Below are 17,648 nucleotides of genomic sequence, written 5' to 3' on the forward strand. Positions count from 1 at the left end.
GGCCCACTTCTACATCTGCTGTTATCTTAACCCCTTCTGGGTAGTTCCTCCAAGGTTGTTCTCTCCATAGCTGCCTACAGGTGCTCTTTTAACCAGCAAGCACCTTCGACCCCCAATAACATTGTTAATGTCTCCAATGAAAGCAGTCGACACTTACAAGAGCTTTTCCTGAACACCGTATTGGTCATAAATTTGAAGAACCTTTCTGCATAGAAGCTGGGCCTGTGGACTGACACCGTGTCCTAGGAAAACAGGAAAGGGGAAAAAAAGGTTTTTGTAAAAATGTCATGCGTTACAAAACCATGGCTCTGAAAAAAAAAAAAAAATCAGACTGCAGGATTCATTAAAAAAATGGTATCAGTATACTAGAATATAAATGTGGACTATGGATGTTTTGAAAATTATTCCAAGCAAACACTGCACATTTCTGCTGCTCATTAAAGTAGCCATGTTTAAGCCCCTCCTAAGGGAGATCCACCTTTTCCCAAGTGCAACCAGAAGCTAGAAGAAAAAGGCTTTAAGGCAGGGGTGTCAAACTAGATTTCATTGAAGGCTGCATCAGGGTTGTGTTTGACCTGGAGGGTGGTGTGGCCGGGGTGGGCATGGCTCGTCACTCGTGTTGGGAGCACCTGTGGTGCCCCAAGCGCTCTGCCAGCAAAAACGGGCTCCCGAGCTCTGTTTTTTTGCCTGTGACGGCCTCCTGCAACCTTCTGCCAGCAAAAACAGAGTTCGGGATGGCCGCCTGCAGCCCTCCTGAGCTCCGTTTTTGCTGGCAGAGGCACCATGGGCCGTTTCTTTGCTGTTTCCAGGGCAGCCCCATGGACGAGATCTAAGCACCCCGCGGGCCATATCCGGCCCCCGGGCCTTGAGTTTGACACCCCTGCTTTCAGGAATAGCCAAGAGCACAAATCTAATTTCTATAAGGAGACAAGAAGGTCTCTGCAGTTGTGCGCAGAGACATTCTGCAACCCACACAATAAGCTTAAACCAAATGGAATGTACACAAGTGGAACAGTCTGTATGCAGAGGGTATAGATTCTCCAACTGTGGAGGTAATTAAAAAGAGCACGGAGAGCTAATTTTCAACGGTAGTTTAATTGCCTTTCCTGCCTATGGCTGGACTAGATGATCTTTGGGATCACTTCCAACTCCAGGATTCTATACATTTGAATTGAACGTTTGCAGAGAGTTGGACTAGATGATCCTTATGGTCCCTGCTACGATTCTGAGTCTATGAAACCTTGAATAGCTGTTTCCTAGCTGTACGGCTTAAGACAGCTTTCAATCAATAAGCCATGATTATGGACTGATATGTTGTCTGAACGTATCGTCTGTTACGGTACACTGAGAATTACAAAACACAAGTGCCCCATAACTGTTTACACCAGTGGTTCTCAACCTGTGGTCCGCAGACCCCTGGGGGCCACAATGTCCTCACAAGGGTTCTCCGAAGGCTTGAAGAAATGTGATTTAAATCTTGAATTATCATACTTTTTGGAGTATAAGACACACTTTCCCCCCCCTAAAAGAGGGTGGAAATGTTGGTGCGTCTTATACACCGAATACAGCCACTTTTGGCCTCCCAAAACTCCGCCCCACAAGTCCCAGTTTTGCCAAAAACAGGCCACTTTTTGCAAAATCGGGGCACACAGAGGGTTTGGGAGGCCTGCAGAGTGCTCCTGGGGGCTGGGCAGGCCTCCCAAAACAGACTGCATGCCCCGTTTTTGTGAAAAACGGGCCTGTTTTTGGCCTCCCAACCCCCCCTCCCGCATCGGGTTTTTGCTCTCCCCAACCCCTAGGAGTACTCTGCAGCCCTCCCAAACCCTCTGCACATCCCGTTTTTCCCAAAAACAGGGAGCACAGAGGGTTTGGGAGGCCTGCAGAGTGCTCCTGGGGGCCGGGGAGGGCAAAAACGTTTTCCTCCCCTTGTTTACCTCTTCGAAATCTTGGTGCATTTTATACTCCGGTGCGTCTTATAGTCCGAAAAATACGGTAAGTCTTGGGACCACGAAAGGTATTTAAAGGGAGTCCGTGGTAAACAAAAGGGTGAGAATCACTGGTTTACATCTTCTTTATTATGGGTAGATTAATTTCCTCTGCTAGTTCCCTTTGGGGGGGCAGCAGAATTGAGGACAAGGTGGAACCATCATCTGCTACCATTCAGTTGGGTTCAAACTTACCCCATCATGGACGAGAGCTTTCCACGTATGCTCCAGTTTCTTGATTAATCTGGAAGGAACAGACAAGCAAAGGATTGAGAGGGGGAATGGAAGAACCAAATAAAAACAGGGCCAAACGCCAATCATTGCTCTGGGTGCACTCAGAGTGTGGTCAAAAAAGTCAAGGTGACAGCCATAATGACGCAATCTAAGTTCCACTCACTTGTGTGTGTTGCGCATATAAAATGGGAAGGATTTCAACTGCACTTTTAACTGGACTTCACACCTCTCTGCTCTCCACCAGGGAAGTCAGAGAGAGAAGGATAAAGTTGAGCAGGATTAGGGGAAATCATCCTTTCTAAGGTAGGTAAATTGAGGACCCAGTTGTGGGGGCAATAAGCTGACTTTGTATAAATATACAAAAATATGAAGGCTATTGCTTAACGCCTTGTAAGCCGCCCTGAGTCTCCGGAGAAGGGCGGCATATAAATCAAATTAAAAAAAAAAAAAAAGTCTGTGGACTACCAAGATCCATATACAGGTGGTCCTTGACTTACAGCAGTCCATTTAGTGACTGTTCGAAATTACGACATCACTGAAAAAAAAGTGACTTGTGACCATTTTTCACACTTAAGACCGTTGCAGCATCCCTGTGGTCACGTGATTTACATGAAGATGCTTGACAACTGACTCATATTTATGACGGTTGCAGTGTCCCGGAGTCACGTGATCCTCCTTTTGCAACCTTCTGACAAGCAATGGGGAAACCAGATTCACTTAACAACCGTGATGCTACCTTAACAGCTACAGTGATTCACTTAACAAATTGTGTCAAGAAAAGTCGTAAAATGGGTCAAAACTCATTTTACAAATTTTCTCACTTAGCAACATAATTTTTGGGGGCTCAACTGTGATCGTAAGTTGAGGACTACCTGTATTTCGACAACCCTATGGAAAAGGCTCGGATGTCGGGAAAGATGGAAGTCAAAAGAAGGGGACGGCAGAGGATGAGATGGTTAGGGAGGGACATCGACACAATGAACATGAATTTGGGCAGACTCAAACAGTGGAGAACAGAGGGGCCAAATTCATGTTCATTGTGTCGATGACCCGCTCTAACCATCTCATCCTCTGCCGCCCCATTCTTTTGGATAGGAGGATATAACCAGGCTCAAGGTTGACTCAGCCTTCCATCCTTCCGAGGTAGGTAAAATGAGGACCCAGATTGTGGGGGGCAATAAGCTGACTTTGTATAAAAAGAACACCGCTTATGGGGGGCCAAAAGTCCTACTAAGCAGGTATATACAAAAGTATGAAGGCTATTGCTTAACGCATTGTTGGCCGCCCTAAGTCTCCGGAGAAGGGCGGCATATAAATCGAACTAATAAATAAAATAATAAATAAATAAATAACAGTGGGAGATAACATGGCTATGTTATGGACCATGAAGAGTCAAACACAACTTGGAGAGTGGACAACATCAACAACAACCATGGACTACCATGAGAGGAAATATAGAAAGAAATACAGAGCTTAGTCAAACTTTCCATATTTTGAGTGGAATCCGGCTCTTACTGGTAGTCCTTGACTTACAACCAGTTCTGGAGTACCAATGGCTGCACATCCCCTGAAGTCACATGACCGCATTTCAACTTGGCAACTGGCTCAACTTAATGGCCGGTCGCAGTGTTCCGCAGTCATGTAACCATGATTTATGACCTTTTTCTGCTGATTTACGCCTTTTTGGCCCACTTCCGCCAAAAAGCACCCATAGAAATACATTGATGATGATGATGATGATGATTACTTCTACTATTATTATTTATTTTCTATACCGCCCTTCTCCCAAAGGACTCGGGGTGGTGAACAGCCAGCAGATAAAATACAGAAAATACAAAAATTAAAACAATATTAAAAACCAATTAAATTAATTTGGCCCACTGTTAAAACACCCCCCATATTAAAAAACCCATAATTTAGCAATTTAAAATTAAAACAACTTAAAAAATATGGTCAGGTCAGCCCAGCTTGATGAAACAAAAACATCTTTAAGGCACGGCGGAAAGTGCGCAGATCCGGGATCCGCCGTATCTCCGGGGGCAGCTCGTTCCAGAGGGTCGGTGCCCCCACAGAGAAGGCTCTCCCCCTGGGGGCCGCCAGCCGACATTGTTTGGCCGACGGAACCCTGAGGAGCCCCTCTCTGTGGGAGCGTACTGCTCGATGGGAGGCTACTGGCGGCAATAAAGAGATTCAATTAACAACCATGGTGCTCCCTTAACGGCCACTGTGTTCATTGAACGACTGCTGCAAGAAAGTCATAAAATTGGACACAGTCATGTGGGTGCTTTGATTTTACAACTATCATGAGTTAACGATGCAAATTCCAGCCTCTATTATGATTAACTGGTGCTAGATGACTAATGATTGACTGGAAAAGAATGGCCGGCAGTTTTGCAAACATGACTAATGAAAAGTCACGGCAAGAACATTCCCTTCCAGACGAGTGACTTTGCATCAAAGGCTAATCATAGAATAGCTAAGAGGATGTTGGAAAGGAGACCCAGTGATCAAAAACCCCAAAGGCTCCTTTTGATGGATGATGGCATTAAGGAAAACGATGCAACGTTCCAGACATCAGAAGAAAACAATTTGTCCCTCAAGCCTCCCTTCCAAACAGGGAACAAAATTGTAATAATGTCTGGGTTTGGATAAATTGGAAATTGCTTGATGGAATGCAATACGTTATTCTATTGTGTAAAAGGAAAGAAAAAGAGCTAGTTCACTCAACAGGGTCTCTTACAATGTGCCTGATAGAAAAGAATAAAGAGACTCAAAAGATTCAAAAAGACTCTAGATGGTCCTTGACTGACGACCACAGTTGAGCTCAACATTCCTGTTGCTAAGCGAGGCAGTTGTTAAGTGAGCCTTGCCCCATTTTACAACCTTTCTTGCCACAGATTAACTGAATCGCTGCAGTTGTGAAGTTAGTAACACGGTTGTAAAGTGAATCTGACTTCCCCATCACAGAAGGTGATCACATGATCCCGGGATATTGCAACTGTCATAAATACATGCCAACTGCCAAATTCTGATCCCAGGGCCGGCCATGGGATGGATGCTGCAATGGTTTTAAGAATGAAAAACGGTCATAAGACACTTTTTTCACTATCGCTGTAATTTTGAATGGGCACTAAATGAATGGTTGCAAGTCAAGGACTACCTGTGATAAACAAAAGCTAAAGAGTTTCTACCTTGATTTTTCAAATTCTCTCTTCTTCGGATTCTGTATTTAAACATCTATTTTTTGGCATTAAAACTCATTGCAGAAAGAAAGCCTGTGTGAATCGTATGTCAGCTAGGAAAGCTGCCAAAGGTGACCACATGACCCTAGGACACTGCCGCCATCATAAAGACATGCCAGTTAGAGGGCCCGAATTTTGATCATGTGACCATGGGGATGCTGCAACGCTTGTAAGGATGAGGACGGGATGTCATTTTTTTCCAGAGCCACTGAAACTTTAAACAATCACTAAACGAACCATTATTAGTCAAGGACCACCTCTAATAAGGTTGACTCAGCCTTCCATCCTTTCGAGGTAAGTAAAATGAGGACCCGGATTGTGGGGGCAATAAACTGACTTTGTATAAAAAAGAACACCGCTGAGGGGGCGGGGGGCAAAAGCCCTACTAAGCAGGTATATACAAAAGTATGAAGGCTATTGCTTAACGTATTGTAAGCCGCCCTGAGTCTCTGGAGAAAGGGCGGCATATAAATCGAATCAATCAATCAATCAATCAATCAATCAATCAATCAATCAATCAATAAATAAATGTTCTTGTTCAAATAGATATTTCAACTGTTTATAAAATAAATAGTCAGAAACTCAGAAAGTTACACATCTCATGAGACTTACTAAGGTCAGCAAGATGGACGGCATATAAAAAGGAAGGAAGGAAGGAAGGAAGGAAGGAAGGAAGGAAGGAAGGAAGGAAGGAAGGAAGGAAGGAAGGAAAGAGAAGGAGGGAGGGAGGGAGGAAGGAAAGAAAGGAAGGAAGGAGGGAGTGAGGGAGTAAGGAAAGAAAGAAAGGAAGAAAGGAAGGAAGAAAAGGAAGGAAGGAAGGAAAGAGGAAGGAGGGAGGGAGGGAGGGAGGAAAGAAAGAAAGAAAGAAAGAAAGAAAGAAAGAAAGAAAGAAAGAAAGAAAGAAAGAAAGAAAGGGAAGGAAGGAAGAAAGAGAAGGAAGGAGGGAGGGAGGGAGGGAGGAAAGAGAAGGAAGGAAGGAAGGAAGGAAGGAAGGAAGGAAGGAAGGAAAGAAGGAAAGAAAGAAAGAAAGAAAGAAAGAAAGAAAGAAAGAAAGAAAGAAAGAAAGAAAGAAAGAAAGAAAGAAAGAAAGAAAGAAAGAAAATGTCCTGAGCTCTCAAAGTGGAACAGGGATAGCGCCAACCTGTAGGACTGGAGGATATCGATGATCCCAACATGCAGTAGCAGACGCTCTCCTTTGCCATTCACTGCTGGAATTCCCCCCATTCTGAAAGCACAAAGGAGAGAGAGTTAATATCTACTTGCTTAGTTAAAGTAAGAGCCACTTTGGTCTAGTTGTCAAGACTAGAAAGCGGGAGACGTGAATTCTAGCCATGAAAGCCGGCTGGGGTGACTTTGGGCCAATCACCAGGAGATGGTGAGTTCCAGTCCTGCCTAAGGACTTTTGTGGGGGAAATGTGTATTGAAGGAGGAAGGTGTGTTGGCTGTGTTTGCCACCTTGAGTTATTAATTAATCAGTGGAACAACTTGCCTCCAGAAGTTGTGAGTGCTCCAACACTGGAAGTTTTTAAGAAGAGGTTGGATAACCATTTATCTGAAATGGTGTAGGATTTCCTGCCTAAGCAGGGGGTTGGACTATGAAGACCTCCAAGGTCCCTTCCAACTCTGTTATTCTATTCTATTCTATTTGTAAAAATAACAAAGGCAGGTTACAAATAAATGGTAATGGGTGCAATGCAGGGGTGAAATCCGACCGGTTCGGACTGGTCTGGGTGAATCGCTAGGGATTATTGGCATTGGTTCGCCGAACCGGTAGTAATCACCCCTCGTTGGCCCCACCCACTTCCGGCCAGTCGCCGTCCACCTCTTCCGGCCGCTTGATATTCCGCAGAATTCAACGTTAAATGCAGCAGAGAGAATGCTGACTTTTCTCCCTCCACTCAGAGCGGAGCTATTGCAGCCTGTCCCTTTAAGTAGTCACCAGGAGGGAGAGGGACGGGGGGAGCAGCTGGAATGGAGCCGTTTTTCGTGAAAGGCAGGAAAATGGGGAAGGGGATTTTCTTGCCTGTCGTCCATTTCTCAATCTCAGCACAGACTGAGGGAAGGATGGTAGGCAGGAATATTCCCCTTCCCATTTTCCTGCCATTCGTGACAAGAAGTGGCTGGGAGGGGAGGGGCCGGTGAGGAGCCCCTTGATGTGAGTGACGCTGAGTTGGCCATGCCCACCCAGTCACATGACCTCCCAACAAGCCACGCCCACAGAACCGGTGGCAAAAAATTTTAGATTTCACCACTGGTGCAATGCCGTTCCTACTCCTCTAAACACAATGGGTTTCTAAGGCATGCTTAAAATGGTCTCCCAACTGTGTGAATTGCCTCAAGAGGCACATACACTCTTACTTTCTTCTCCTCACTCTCCCACACACGATCAAGTATAATTAAATCCAAGGGAGCAATTATTACAAAAATCTACACAGACCAGTCCATCCATGGAATAATGCAAGGGCACATTTTTGATCTGCATGTGTGACACGCAGAGACATTTTGTAATTGCGTGTATCAATAAATAAGAGTAAGAGAGTGTTTATAAATCAGTTCTGAATCATTTTCTTTGCTTTAAAAAAAAATCCCACTGAATGTACTAAGAAATTGTTGTGATGATGAAACTATGCACGAACAATTCTGCCAGGACAGACCGTATTCTGTTTTGTAATTGCTGGTTTTCAACTTTGCATGCTGCCCAGAGTCACTGTTGTGAGAGGGGTAATTCTGGACTTACAATCACAATTGGGACTTGAATGTCTGCCACTAAGCGATGCGGTTGTTAATTGAGTCATCATGTGACCGTGACCGATTTTTGCCACAGTTGTTAAGCCGAACGCAGCTTCGTTCATTCACTTTGATCGTTGGAAGCCAACTGGGATGGTCACAAATGGAGATCCCTTGTTCCCAAGATGCTGCAACCACTATAAATGACAGTCTTCTCTGCCATTGCCCTCACCCTGTGGAATAATCTCCACCCCCCCACAATGAGCCCCCCCCCATTCCTGGCCTTCCAAAAAGGAGTCAAAACATGGCTATTTCTCTTTCCCTCTTATCACCGTATATTTCCCCCCACCCACCCACTCTTCCTGAATTTCTCTTTGTATTTTATATTTTGATAAACCAATAAAAGTTACTAATGGCAAAGAAAACCCCATGGCTACGTGGCCTCTTGTGGAGAGCCTAGCCCTAGAGCAATGATGGCGAATCTTTTCAGCACCAAGTGCCCAAACCGGAACGTGCATGCATGTGTGCGCGTTGAACCACCGGAAATCTGAAGAGTAGCTGGCTGGCACACACATGCCTGTTTTTTGGCTGTTTTTCGGGCCCGAAACAGCCTGAAAAACAACCTGAAAAACGGCCTCTTTTTGGCCTTTTTTGGGCGTGTTTTCAGGCCATTTTCCGGTGCTCTGGCGCCCGTGAAGACCAGCTGGCCGGCTCACACATCCATGCCGGAAACCAGAAGAGCAGCTGGCGATGGCACGCGTGCCCACAGATAGGGGTCTGTGTGCCATCTCTGGCACGTGTGCCATACGTTTGCCATCATTGATGCCCTAAAAGCCTTCCTTCCTACTTTCAATTAATTTTAACAGTGTTAAATCATCCTTGCCTCTTTTACATTTTTCACTTTAATATACTGTTTTTATATTTGAATATTTTATTATATACAGGTAGTCCTTGATTTACAACAATTCAGCTAACGGCCGTTCGAAGTTACAATGGCACTGAAAAAAGTGACGTAGGACCATTTTTCACACTTATGACCGTTACAGCATCCCTGTGGTCACGTGATCAAAATTCAGACGTTTGGCAACTGGCTTGTATTTATGACGTTTGCAGTGTCATGGGGTTGCATGTGATCCCCCTTTTTCAACCTTCTGACAAGCAATGCCAACGGAAAAACCAGATTCACTTAACAACCGTGCTACTAATTTAGCAACTAGAGTGATTCACTTAACATATGCGGCAAGAAAAGTTGTAAAATGGGGCAAAATTCACTTAACAAATTTCTCATGTAGCAACATAAATTTTGGGCTCAACTGTGGTCATACGCTGAGGACTGTTGTACCGCCCAGAGCCCCTGCATGAGGGAGATGGGCAGTTTAAAAATATGAAAAATAAAATTAAATAAATAAATATATGCCAGTTGCCAAGCATCCAAATCAAATGATTTGCTTAACGACCGGGGTGATTTGCTTAACGACTGCAGCAAAAGACATTGTAACATTGGGCACAACTCACTTAATGACCGCATTGCTCAGCAATTGTCACGTGGTCATAAGTCGAGGACTACCTATGGTCTTACAACTCCCATCATCCCCAGGCATTGCAGTCCCTGGGGAGGAAGATCACACTATGCATCCCCGATTTGGACTCGCGCTCATTTACCGAGGGTGTAATATGTTAGGCTAATTCTTTACAGAGACAGATTTAGCTGCGACTGGGGATCTGAGCGACACCTAAATCTGTCACTGCAAAGAATTGGCTGAATCACTGCGAAGAATTAAATGCTGATGAGCATTCAACACAATGGCCTCTCATTTACGGCAATGGGAGCTGGCAATTTTCCAGTGGTTTCAGCTGTTCCAAATTGCATTCTCCAATATGCCTCATGTTCTGAAATCTCTCTTTAGCATTTGAGTTGGGAGACGATCCTCTCTCTCTCCAGGCACCCCGAAAAAGCTCCGAGAGGGAGAAAAGGGAAGTCAAGGAAGGGCATTTAAACACAATCGTACCCCCCTCCCCTCCCAAAAAAGAGATTTAGATGCCAGGCTTTGAGCATGGCTGAAGATTTCTCCCCTCCTCCCCCTAGAAGCTGGCAAAAGCATAAAGAGATGACCGTATAAATACTATGTTAGCCCTCCATCACTGTTATACATTCACACATTCCTCTGTCTACAGGGAATTAACATCTTTTTATTAGAAACACCTAGCTCAGGGGTGTCAAACTCAAGGCCCACAGGCCGGATTCAGCCCACAGGGTGGCTTAAATCTGGCCTGCGGGGCCGATCTAGAAATCGCAAAGCACCAGCCCGCGGTGCCTCTGGCAGGCAAAACGGGGCACAGGGGGGCCGCGCGTGGCCCCCTGTTTTTGGCCTGGGCGGTCACCTGCAGTACTCTGCCAGCCAAAAAGGGGTAATAGTGGGGTATATGACCCCCCCCACTCCATTTTGGTCAGCAGGATGCTGCTGGAGGCATCCACTCTGAAAACGGGGTGCGGGGGGACCGTGTGAGGCCCTCCTGTGCCCCGTTTTGGCCGGCAGGGTGTTGCAGGAGGTGTCCATCCCGTGACCACCCTCCCCCGGCTAGCCCACAAAGGAGAACTACAATGCTGATCCATCCCTCAAAGAAATCCAGTTTGACACCCCTGACCTAGCCCATCTGGAGGGCCCAACTGTTCCCAGAAGGGCAGAAAAGAAGCAGAATAAGCTATTGGCAGAAGAATCAGTTTGACGTAGTGTTTAAAAGCACGGGGTTTAGAAACTGGGTGACTATGAGTTCTAGTTCCATCTTAGGCACCCAGTCAACTTGCTTTCCACCCTAGGGTGGAGGTGACAATGGCAAACCACTTCCGAAAATGGTGCCAAGAAAACTGGAGGAGCTTGTCCGGGCAATTACCAGGAATCAAGACCAATTTAAGATATATATATATAAAGCCTTACCAATCCAAGGAACCATCTTTTCAGCCTGAGGCAAAAAAGACATTAGCCTGGGACAGTGATCTGCATTCTCAATTTCGGGGGTTTCCACAGGTTATAGAGAGTCATGATGGTGGATGGGATGGTGTGGCAAAAGCTCTGTTTTTTTATATACCGTACATAAAACATAAAAAACCAAGTGGAGCTTCAACTGCAGGATTTATTTGTTTATTTATTTATTGGTTCGATTTATATGCCGCCCTTCTCCGGAGACTCAGGGCGGTTTACAATGCGTTAAGCAATAGCCTTCCTACTTTTGTATATACCTGCTTAGTAGGGCTTTTTGGGCCCCCCTGAGTGGTGTTCTTTTTTATACAAAGTCAGCTTATTGCCCCCACAATCCGGGTCCTCATTTTACCTACCTCGAAAGGATGGAAGGCTGAGTCAACCTTGAACCTGGTGAGATTTGAACTTGCAGTAATTGCAGGCAGCTGGTGCTACTTAACAGCACTTTAGTCTGCTGCGCCACCAAGGCTCTGGATTGTGGTCACCATCCTGTCATTTTTGATCATACCCTCCTTGGCTACAAATTTTCCCCTAGTGAGGGGATTTGCCCCATTTTATGACTTTTCTTGCCCCATTTGTTAAGTGAATCACTGCAGTTGTAGTAACACAGTTAAGTGAAATCTGGTTTCCTCGTTGATTTTGCTTGTCAGAAGGTCGCAAAAAGGGGATCACATGACTCCGGGACACTGCCGCCGTCATAAATGCGAGTCAGTTATCAAGCATTCAAATGTAAATCATGTGACCAGGGGGATGCTGAAATGATCAAGTGTGAAAAGTTGTCGTAAGTCACTTTTTCCAGTGCCGTTGTAGCTTCGAATGATCACTAAATGAACAGTTGTAAGTGGAGGACTACCTCTTACTCAAAACCGCCTGTGTGACTTACGTGTCATCCGTGTCAATGGGTTCCCCTCGAGCAGCCCCGCCCTGGATCGACTCCATGGCGGTGGAATAGAGAGCCTTCTGTCCCACGGGGCGTTTTTCATCAGACATGCTTTGGGCACCGTCAACCTGTCGTTCCCGTTCCAGCTGGTCTATGTTGTGCACCCCAAGGAGCAGGCTGTAGTCCATGATTTTGAAACTCTCCAGCACCTGAAGGTTATGGGAGAAAAAGGAGAAGCTACATTAAAAGCCAGGGAGGGGCTAACACTTGCTAGGTGAACAGCTCTTAGAACTTAAGACTTAGAATAACTTTATTGTCACTTTGAATGTACACTAATCGGCGTACATTAAAATGAAATTGCGTTGCATACAGCTCTCAAAGAGTCACCATTACATAAACATAAATAAATACAAAATTAGGCATATACCTGTTCTGTAGGTACACACAGAACAGTGGTGAAATGTAAAATTTGTTGCTACCTGTTCTGTGGGTGTGGCTTGGTGGGGGGTAATGTGACTGGGTAGGCGTGGCCAACTTTTTTTTTTTTTTTTTACTTTTAAAAGCATTTTTTCTACAACCTCTTCAGCTGAAGAGGTTTTAGAAAAAATGCTTTTAAAAGTTTTAAAAAAAGCCTCTGATGATCGTGCAGCTCAGCTGGGCATGAGGGGGGGAGGGATTTTTGCTACAGTTCTCCGAACCATCCGCCGCCATGGCTACCGGATCGGGCAATCCGGTCCGAACCGGGAGCATTTCACCCGACACAGAAACAACACAGTCTAATTCAGATGTATGTCACAGAAGTGAGTACACCCCCTCACATTTTGTAAATATTTAAGTATATCTTTTCATGTGACAAAACTGAAAAACTTTTCATGTGACAAAAACTGAAGAAATGACACTTGGCTACGATATAGTGATTATACAGCTTGTATAACAGTGTAAATGTGCAGTCCTCTCAAAATAACGCAACACACAGCCATTAATGTCTAAACTGCTGGCAACAAAAGTGAGCAGTTTAGACGTTAATGGCTGTGTGTTGCGTTATTTTGAGGGACGCACATTTACACTGTTATACAAGCTGTATACTCTCTACTTTACATTGTAAAGTAATGTCATTTCTTCAGTGTTGTCACATGAAAAGATGTACTTAAATATTTACAAAATGTGAGGGGGTGTACTCACTTCTGTGACAGACTGTCTATATGGCGAAAAAAAAGAATCCTATGAGTTCACCAGGGAACCTAGGGAACAAAGCTGTTACAGAATCTGGTAGTCCTGCTAGAAATACTTCAAAACCTCCTCCCAGAGGGGAGCAACAGAAACAGTCTGTGAAGGGGGTGTGTGGGGTCTCTAACAACGTTTCGAGCTCTAAGCATATAGTGCTTATAAGCAGTATCCTGAATAATGGGAAGTGAGTTTCCAACGTACGACCACAATTGACCCCAGATTTCTGTTGTTAAGTGAGACATTTGTTAAATAAGTCTTGCTCCAATTACAACCTTTCTTGCCACATTTAAGTAAATCACTGCAGTTATCAGGCTAGTAACGAGGTTGTTAAGTGAATCTTATTTCCCCATTGACTTTGCTTGTCAGAAGGTCGCAAAAGGAGATCCCATGACCCTGGGAAATTGCAAATGTCATAAATATAAACTAGTAGCCAAGTGTCTGAATTTTGATCAGATGACCATGCAGATGCTGCAACAGTCATAAGTGTGACAAACGGTCATAAGTCGCTTTTTCCAGTGGCGTAACTTCAAACAGTCACTAAATGAACTGCTGTAAGTCAAGGACTACCTGTGTTTCTCTCTCCTCCTTGCTGGGTTGTTAACAATAGATTACTCTGAGCTCAGGATAGCCGGTCACCTCTTTGGACTTACCAAACAGTCCCTCTGCAGTGTCTTCACCAGAGCGCTGAACGTGTCTATGTCCAGCATGATGCCCTCGGGCATATCCTGCATGAAGTCCAAATCTTTGTAGGTGGGGCTTGACTTTTCTTTCTCTTTCTTGGACGCCCGGCGTTTGTAGGTGGAGCCTTTGAGGTCGTATTTCAGGTGCATCTTCACCACCCGGGGCAGGATGTTATTCATCACCACCACACGGATGTTTTTGCCCCCGGATTGGACGCAGTAGAGACCGTAGAACTTTGGCAGCAACGTCCGTGGATTCTGGTTCAGGTTCTGGGGGGAGATTTTAAAAGGGACATAGAATATGCTGGGCATTAAGACCTGATCTGTATGCCTTCGAGCATCCGACTTTGCACTTGAGGTAATTAGGGCTCCTCCTGGAAAAGAAACTACATCCTTCAACATCTTCCACCCCTATTTATAGGTCTTCTGAGGTTCCCTTTTTATTAGATATTTATCCTACTTTTATTATTACAAGTAACTCAGGGCAGCAAACATACCTAATATTCCTTCCTTCTCCTATTTTCCCCACAACAACTCTTGTGAGGTGGGCTGGGAAAGAGGATCTGGTCCAAAGTCACCCAGCCGTCTTTCATGCCTAAAGCGGGACTAGAACTCACAGTCTCCTGGTTTCTAGTCTAACACCTTAATTTACTAGATCAAACTGGCTCCTATTCATTTGTCTACGGACATTCTCAGTCATCCAGGTCATGGTTGTCCCAAAGGTGCTTTTTCAAGAGGCATCTGGACTTTCTGGTTTCGCTTCTCATCCAAGAAACTTCTTCATCTCTTCTCAGTGCTGAAGAAGCTTCTTGGATGAGAAATGCAATGTCTTCAAAGAAAAACCAGAAAATCCAGTTGCCTCTTGAAAAAGCAGTTTTGGGACTCCTATTTATTTATTAAATTTATATGCCGCCCATCTCATTATTAACTGACTCTGGCTAGGCTGAAAGTCCTGTTTCTAGGAAAAGCACCTCACAGTTGCAGTACATTGCCTGGTTTCACGATCAGCATACACCAAATTTAGTTACTGACATGCATGTGTTTGCTGCCTATTCATACAACTCCAGGGCCAGAACATCCTAGAACATTTAATTCACATTCTGGGCCAGGCCAATTCATACATCTGTTCCTGGAATGATCTGGAGGTTTTCTGAATGTTTATTCTTCTGGTTTGGGATTAAATTCTGGAAAACTGGTTTCATCTTCATCAACCGGGCCTAATGGGGGAAACGGCAGTTCTACCCATGGTGGGCTTTGCCCGTTCTTCCTTTTCATGGAGATACATTTCCCAAACTTTTAAAAGCCAACAAGGAACAGGGTCGGATACACACCATATAATAACCCGGAAGAAGTTTCTGGAGGAATTCTGCCTCTTTGTGCATCACAGTCTTGATGATGAATTCATCGTCGCTGGTGACATAGAAGAGGGAGCCACTGGCCCCAGGATTGGAGAGTTCGATCAGCGGCTCGTTGCACAAGGAATACTGAGAAGGCAAGAAGATTTCAACCACAGGTGGGAAACAAAGTCAGTAGGCTTCTCCCCACGTGCCCATCCCATCTGAAAGGCCCTGACCCATGCACTCCATAGGTCAGGGGTCCCCAACTTGTGGGCCTCGGCCCACTACCGGGCTGTGGCCTAATCCCCACCGGGCCACGTGAGTGGCCGGCCTGAGCATGGCCCCACTCGTGCAAGTCTCATCAGGGGCATCTGCGGCCCCACTCACGCGAGCCTCGTTGCGAGTACTTGTGGCCCCACTTGTGTGAGCATCGCCATGGACATTGTGGGCGCTCGCACACATGCGCCTGCTCCTCCCACAAAATCATCCCCTCTCCCCTTACCCCCTCCCCCAACCTGGAAAGGTTGGGGAACTCTGCCATAGGTTACTGGGCAATGCATCCTAACCCCAATTCAGGTAGTCCTTAACTTACAACCATTGGTTAGTGACCATTGAAAGTTACAACTGCACTGAAAAAAGTGACTTCGGACCAATTTTCACACTTACGGCTGTTTCAGCATCCCCCCAGTTCACACGATCAAAATTTGGGTGCTGGGCAACTGACATGTATTTATGACAGTTACACTATCATGGGGTAGTGCGATCATGATTTATAACCTGCCCAGCTGGTTTCTGATAGGCAAAGTCAAAGGGGGGAGCCAGATTCGCTTAACGACCACATGATTCACTAAACAAGTGCAGAAATTCACTTAACTGTAGTAAAAAATATTTTAAAATGGGGTGCAATTCACTTAACAACTGCCTTGCTTAGCAATAAAAATTTTGGGCTCAATTGTGGTCATAAGTCGAGGACTACTTGTGTTTTTTTATTTGTAAAGGATGAGAAAGACAAGCAGATGGGCTCAATTGTGGTCGTAAGTTGAGGACTACTTGTGCTTTTTTATTTGCAAAGGATGAGAAAGACGAGCAGATCTTACCAAATAATCATCTGGACGAATGCCAAAAAGTTCTCGAAAATAGCGGAAAGCGACGGGTGCATATGTTTTGAACCTGAAGTCAGGATAATGGTGCGCTGGAGTGAGATTACTGCCTTCGCTAAATTTGGGGAAGACAGAAACAGATGCTTGCACTATTGAACAAGACACATACTTTCATTTCTGCTTTTTCTACAATTGATAATGAAATGCATCACTTTTACCACTGGTAAGATAAAGATCTTCCATTTTGGCTATTTGTTGTTTTTTGGGGGGAGGGTGTAACTCGAGCTTACCTAAGGAACTGTTTGTTTCCCCCCTCCCCCCCATTATTGGCCTGCCCCACTTGCACCGATAGAAGGGACATGCTGTGGACCCCATCAGTCAAGGAATTCTGGCATGCAGGGTCCAGACAAAGGGTGGGCATGATTCCCACCCTTTAGAACAGGGGTCTCCAATCTTGGCAACTTTAAGACTTGTGGACTTCAACTCCCAGAATTCCTGCCAGCCAGCCAGCCAGCTTGATGGGGAGATGGGTGGCGTATTACATTTAATAAATAAATAAGTAAAATGAACTTTCTCTTGGCCAACTTCAGTTCCCTTTTCATGTAGCCCAGTCTCCCTTCCCATAGCAGGATATTACCTGGGAAAGAAAATGCTCTCCACTACGTAGAAATCTTGCATCAAAACATCCCTCTCAGGCTTGGAGCTCAGGTTTCCCACCGTATAGCCAATCCCCAGCTGGATTGCCCCCTTCAGCGTGGTTGACGTGGTCTGTGGCAGCCAACAAAGAATAGGTTGAGTTGAGTAAACTTAAGATGTCTACAGAGATTCTAATTCATCCAGGTCATGGTTGTCTCAAAGGTGCTTTTTCCAAAAGGCAACTGGACTTTCTTGGTTTTTCCTTTGAAAATGTTCACATCCAAGAACGTATTTAGTTCTAACTGAAGTTAGAATTGAAGAAGCTTCTTGGATGAGAAGTGCTCTTCAATATCTTCATAAATGATTTAGCTGAGGAAATAGAAGGGGAACTCGTCAAATTTGCAGATGACACTAAGCTGGCAGGAATAGCCAATACCCCAGAAGACTAACTCGGTATCCAAATGGATCTTGATAGACTGAGCAATGGGCCCTATCCAACGAACGAAATTTAAGGTGGAGAAAAGCAAGGTTTTACACTTAGGCAAAAAACAACCAAAGGTACAAGTAGAGATTAGGCAAAACCTGCCTCAAAAACAGTAACTGTGAGAGGGACCTTGAAGTC

At 45.0% G+C, this 17,648-nt stretch overlaps 1 protein-coding gene across 1 annotated transcript in view; it reads right to left on the bottom strand.

Moving 5' to 3' along the window:
* Positions 1-17,648, bottom strand: part of PIP5K1C (phosphatidylinositol-4-phosphate 5-kinase type 1 gamma) — a 78,434-nt gene that overhangs the window by 23,662 nt on the left and 37,124 nt on the right. The window contains exons 4-11 of the mRNA XM_070931850.1: positions 17,028-17,158; positions 16,388-16,505; positions 15,285-15,437; positions 13,924-14,223; positions 12,050-12,255; positions 6,603-6,686; positions 2,181-2,229; positions 158-242 (exon numbers count right to left, since the gene is read on the bottom strand). Coding sequence (XP_070787951.1) covers positions 158-242; positions 2,181-2,229; positions 6,603-6,686; positions 12,050-12,255; positions 13,924-14,223; positions 15,285-15,437; positions 16,388-16,505; positions 17,028-17,158 — 1,126 coding nt within the window. The remainder of the gene's footprint in view (positions 1-157; positions 243-2,180; positions 2,230-6,602; positions 6,687-12,049; positions 12,256-13,923; positions 14,224-15,284; positions 15,438-16,387; positions 16,506-17,027; positions 17,159-17,648) is intronic.

Source organism: Pituophis catenifer, unplaced genomic scaffold (genome assembly GCF_029215685.1).
Source record: "Pituophis catenifer annectens isolate HBS135680 unplaced genomic scaffold, rPitCat1.0.hap2 SCAF_1, whole genome shotgun sequence".
NCBI lineage: Eukaryota > Metazoa > Chordata > Lepidosauria > Squamata > Colubridae > Pituophis > Pituophis catenifer.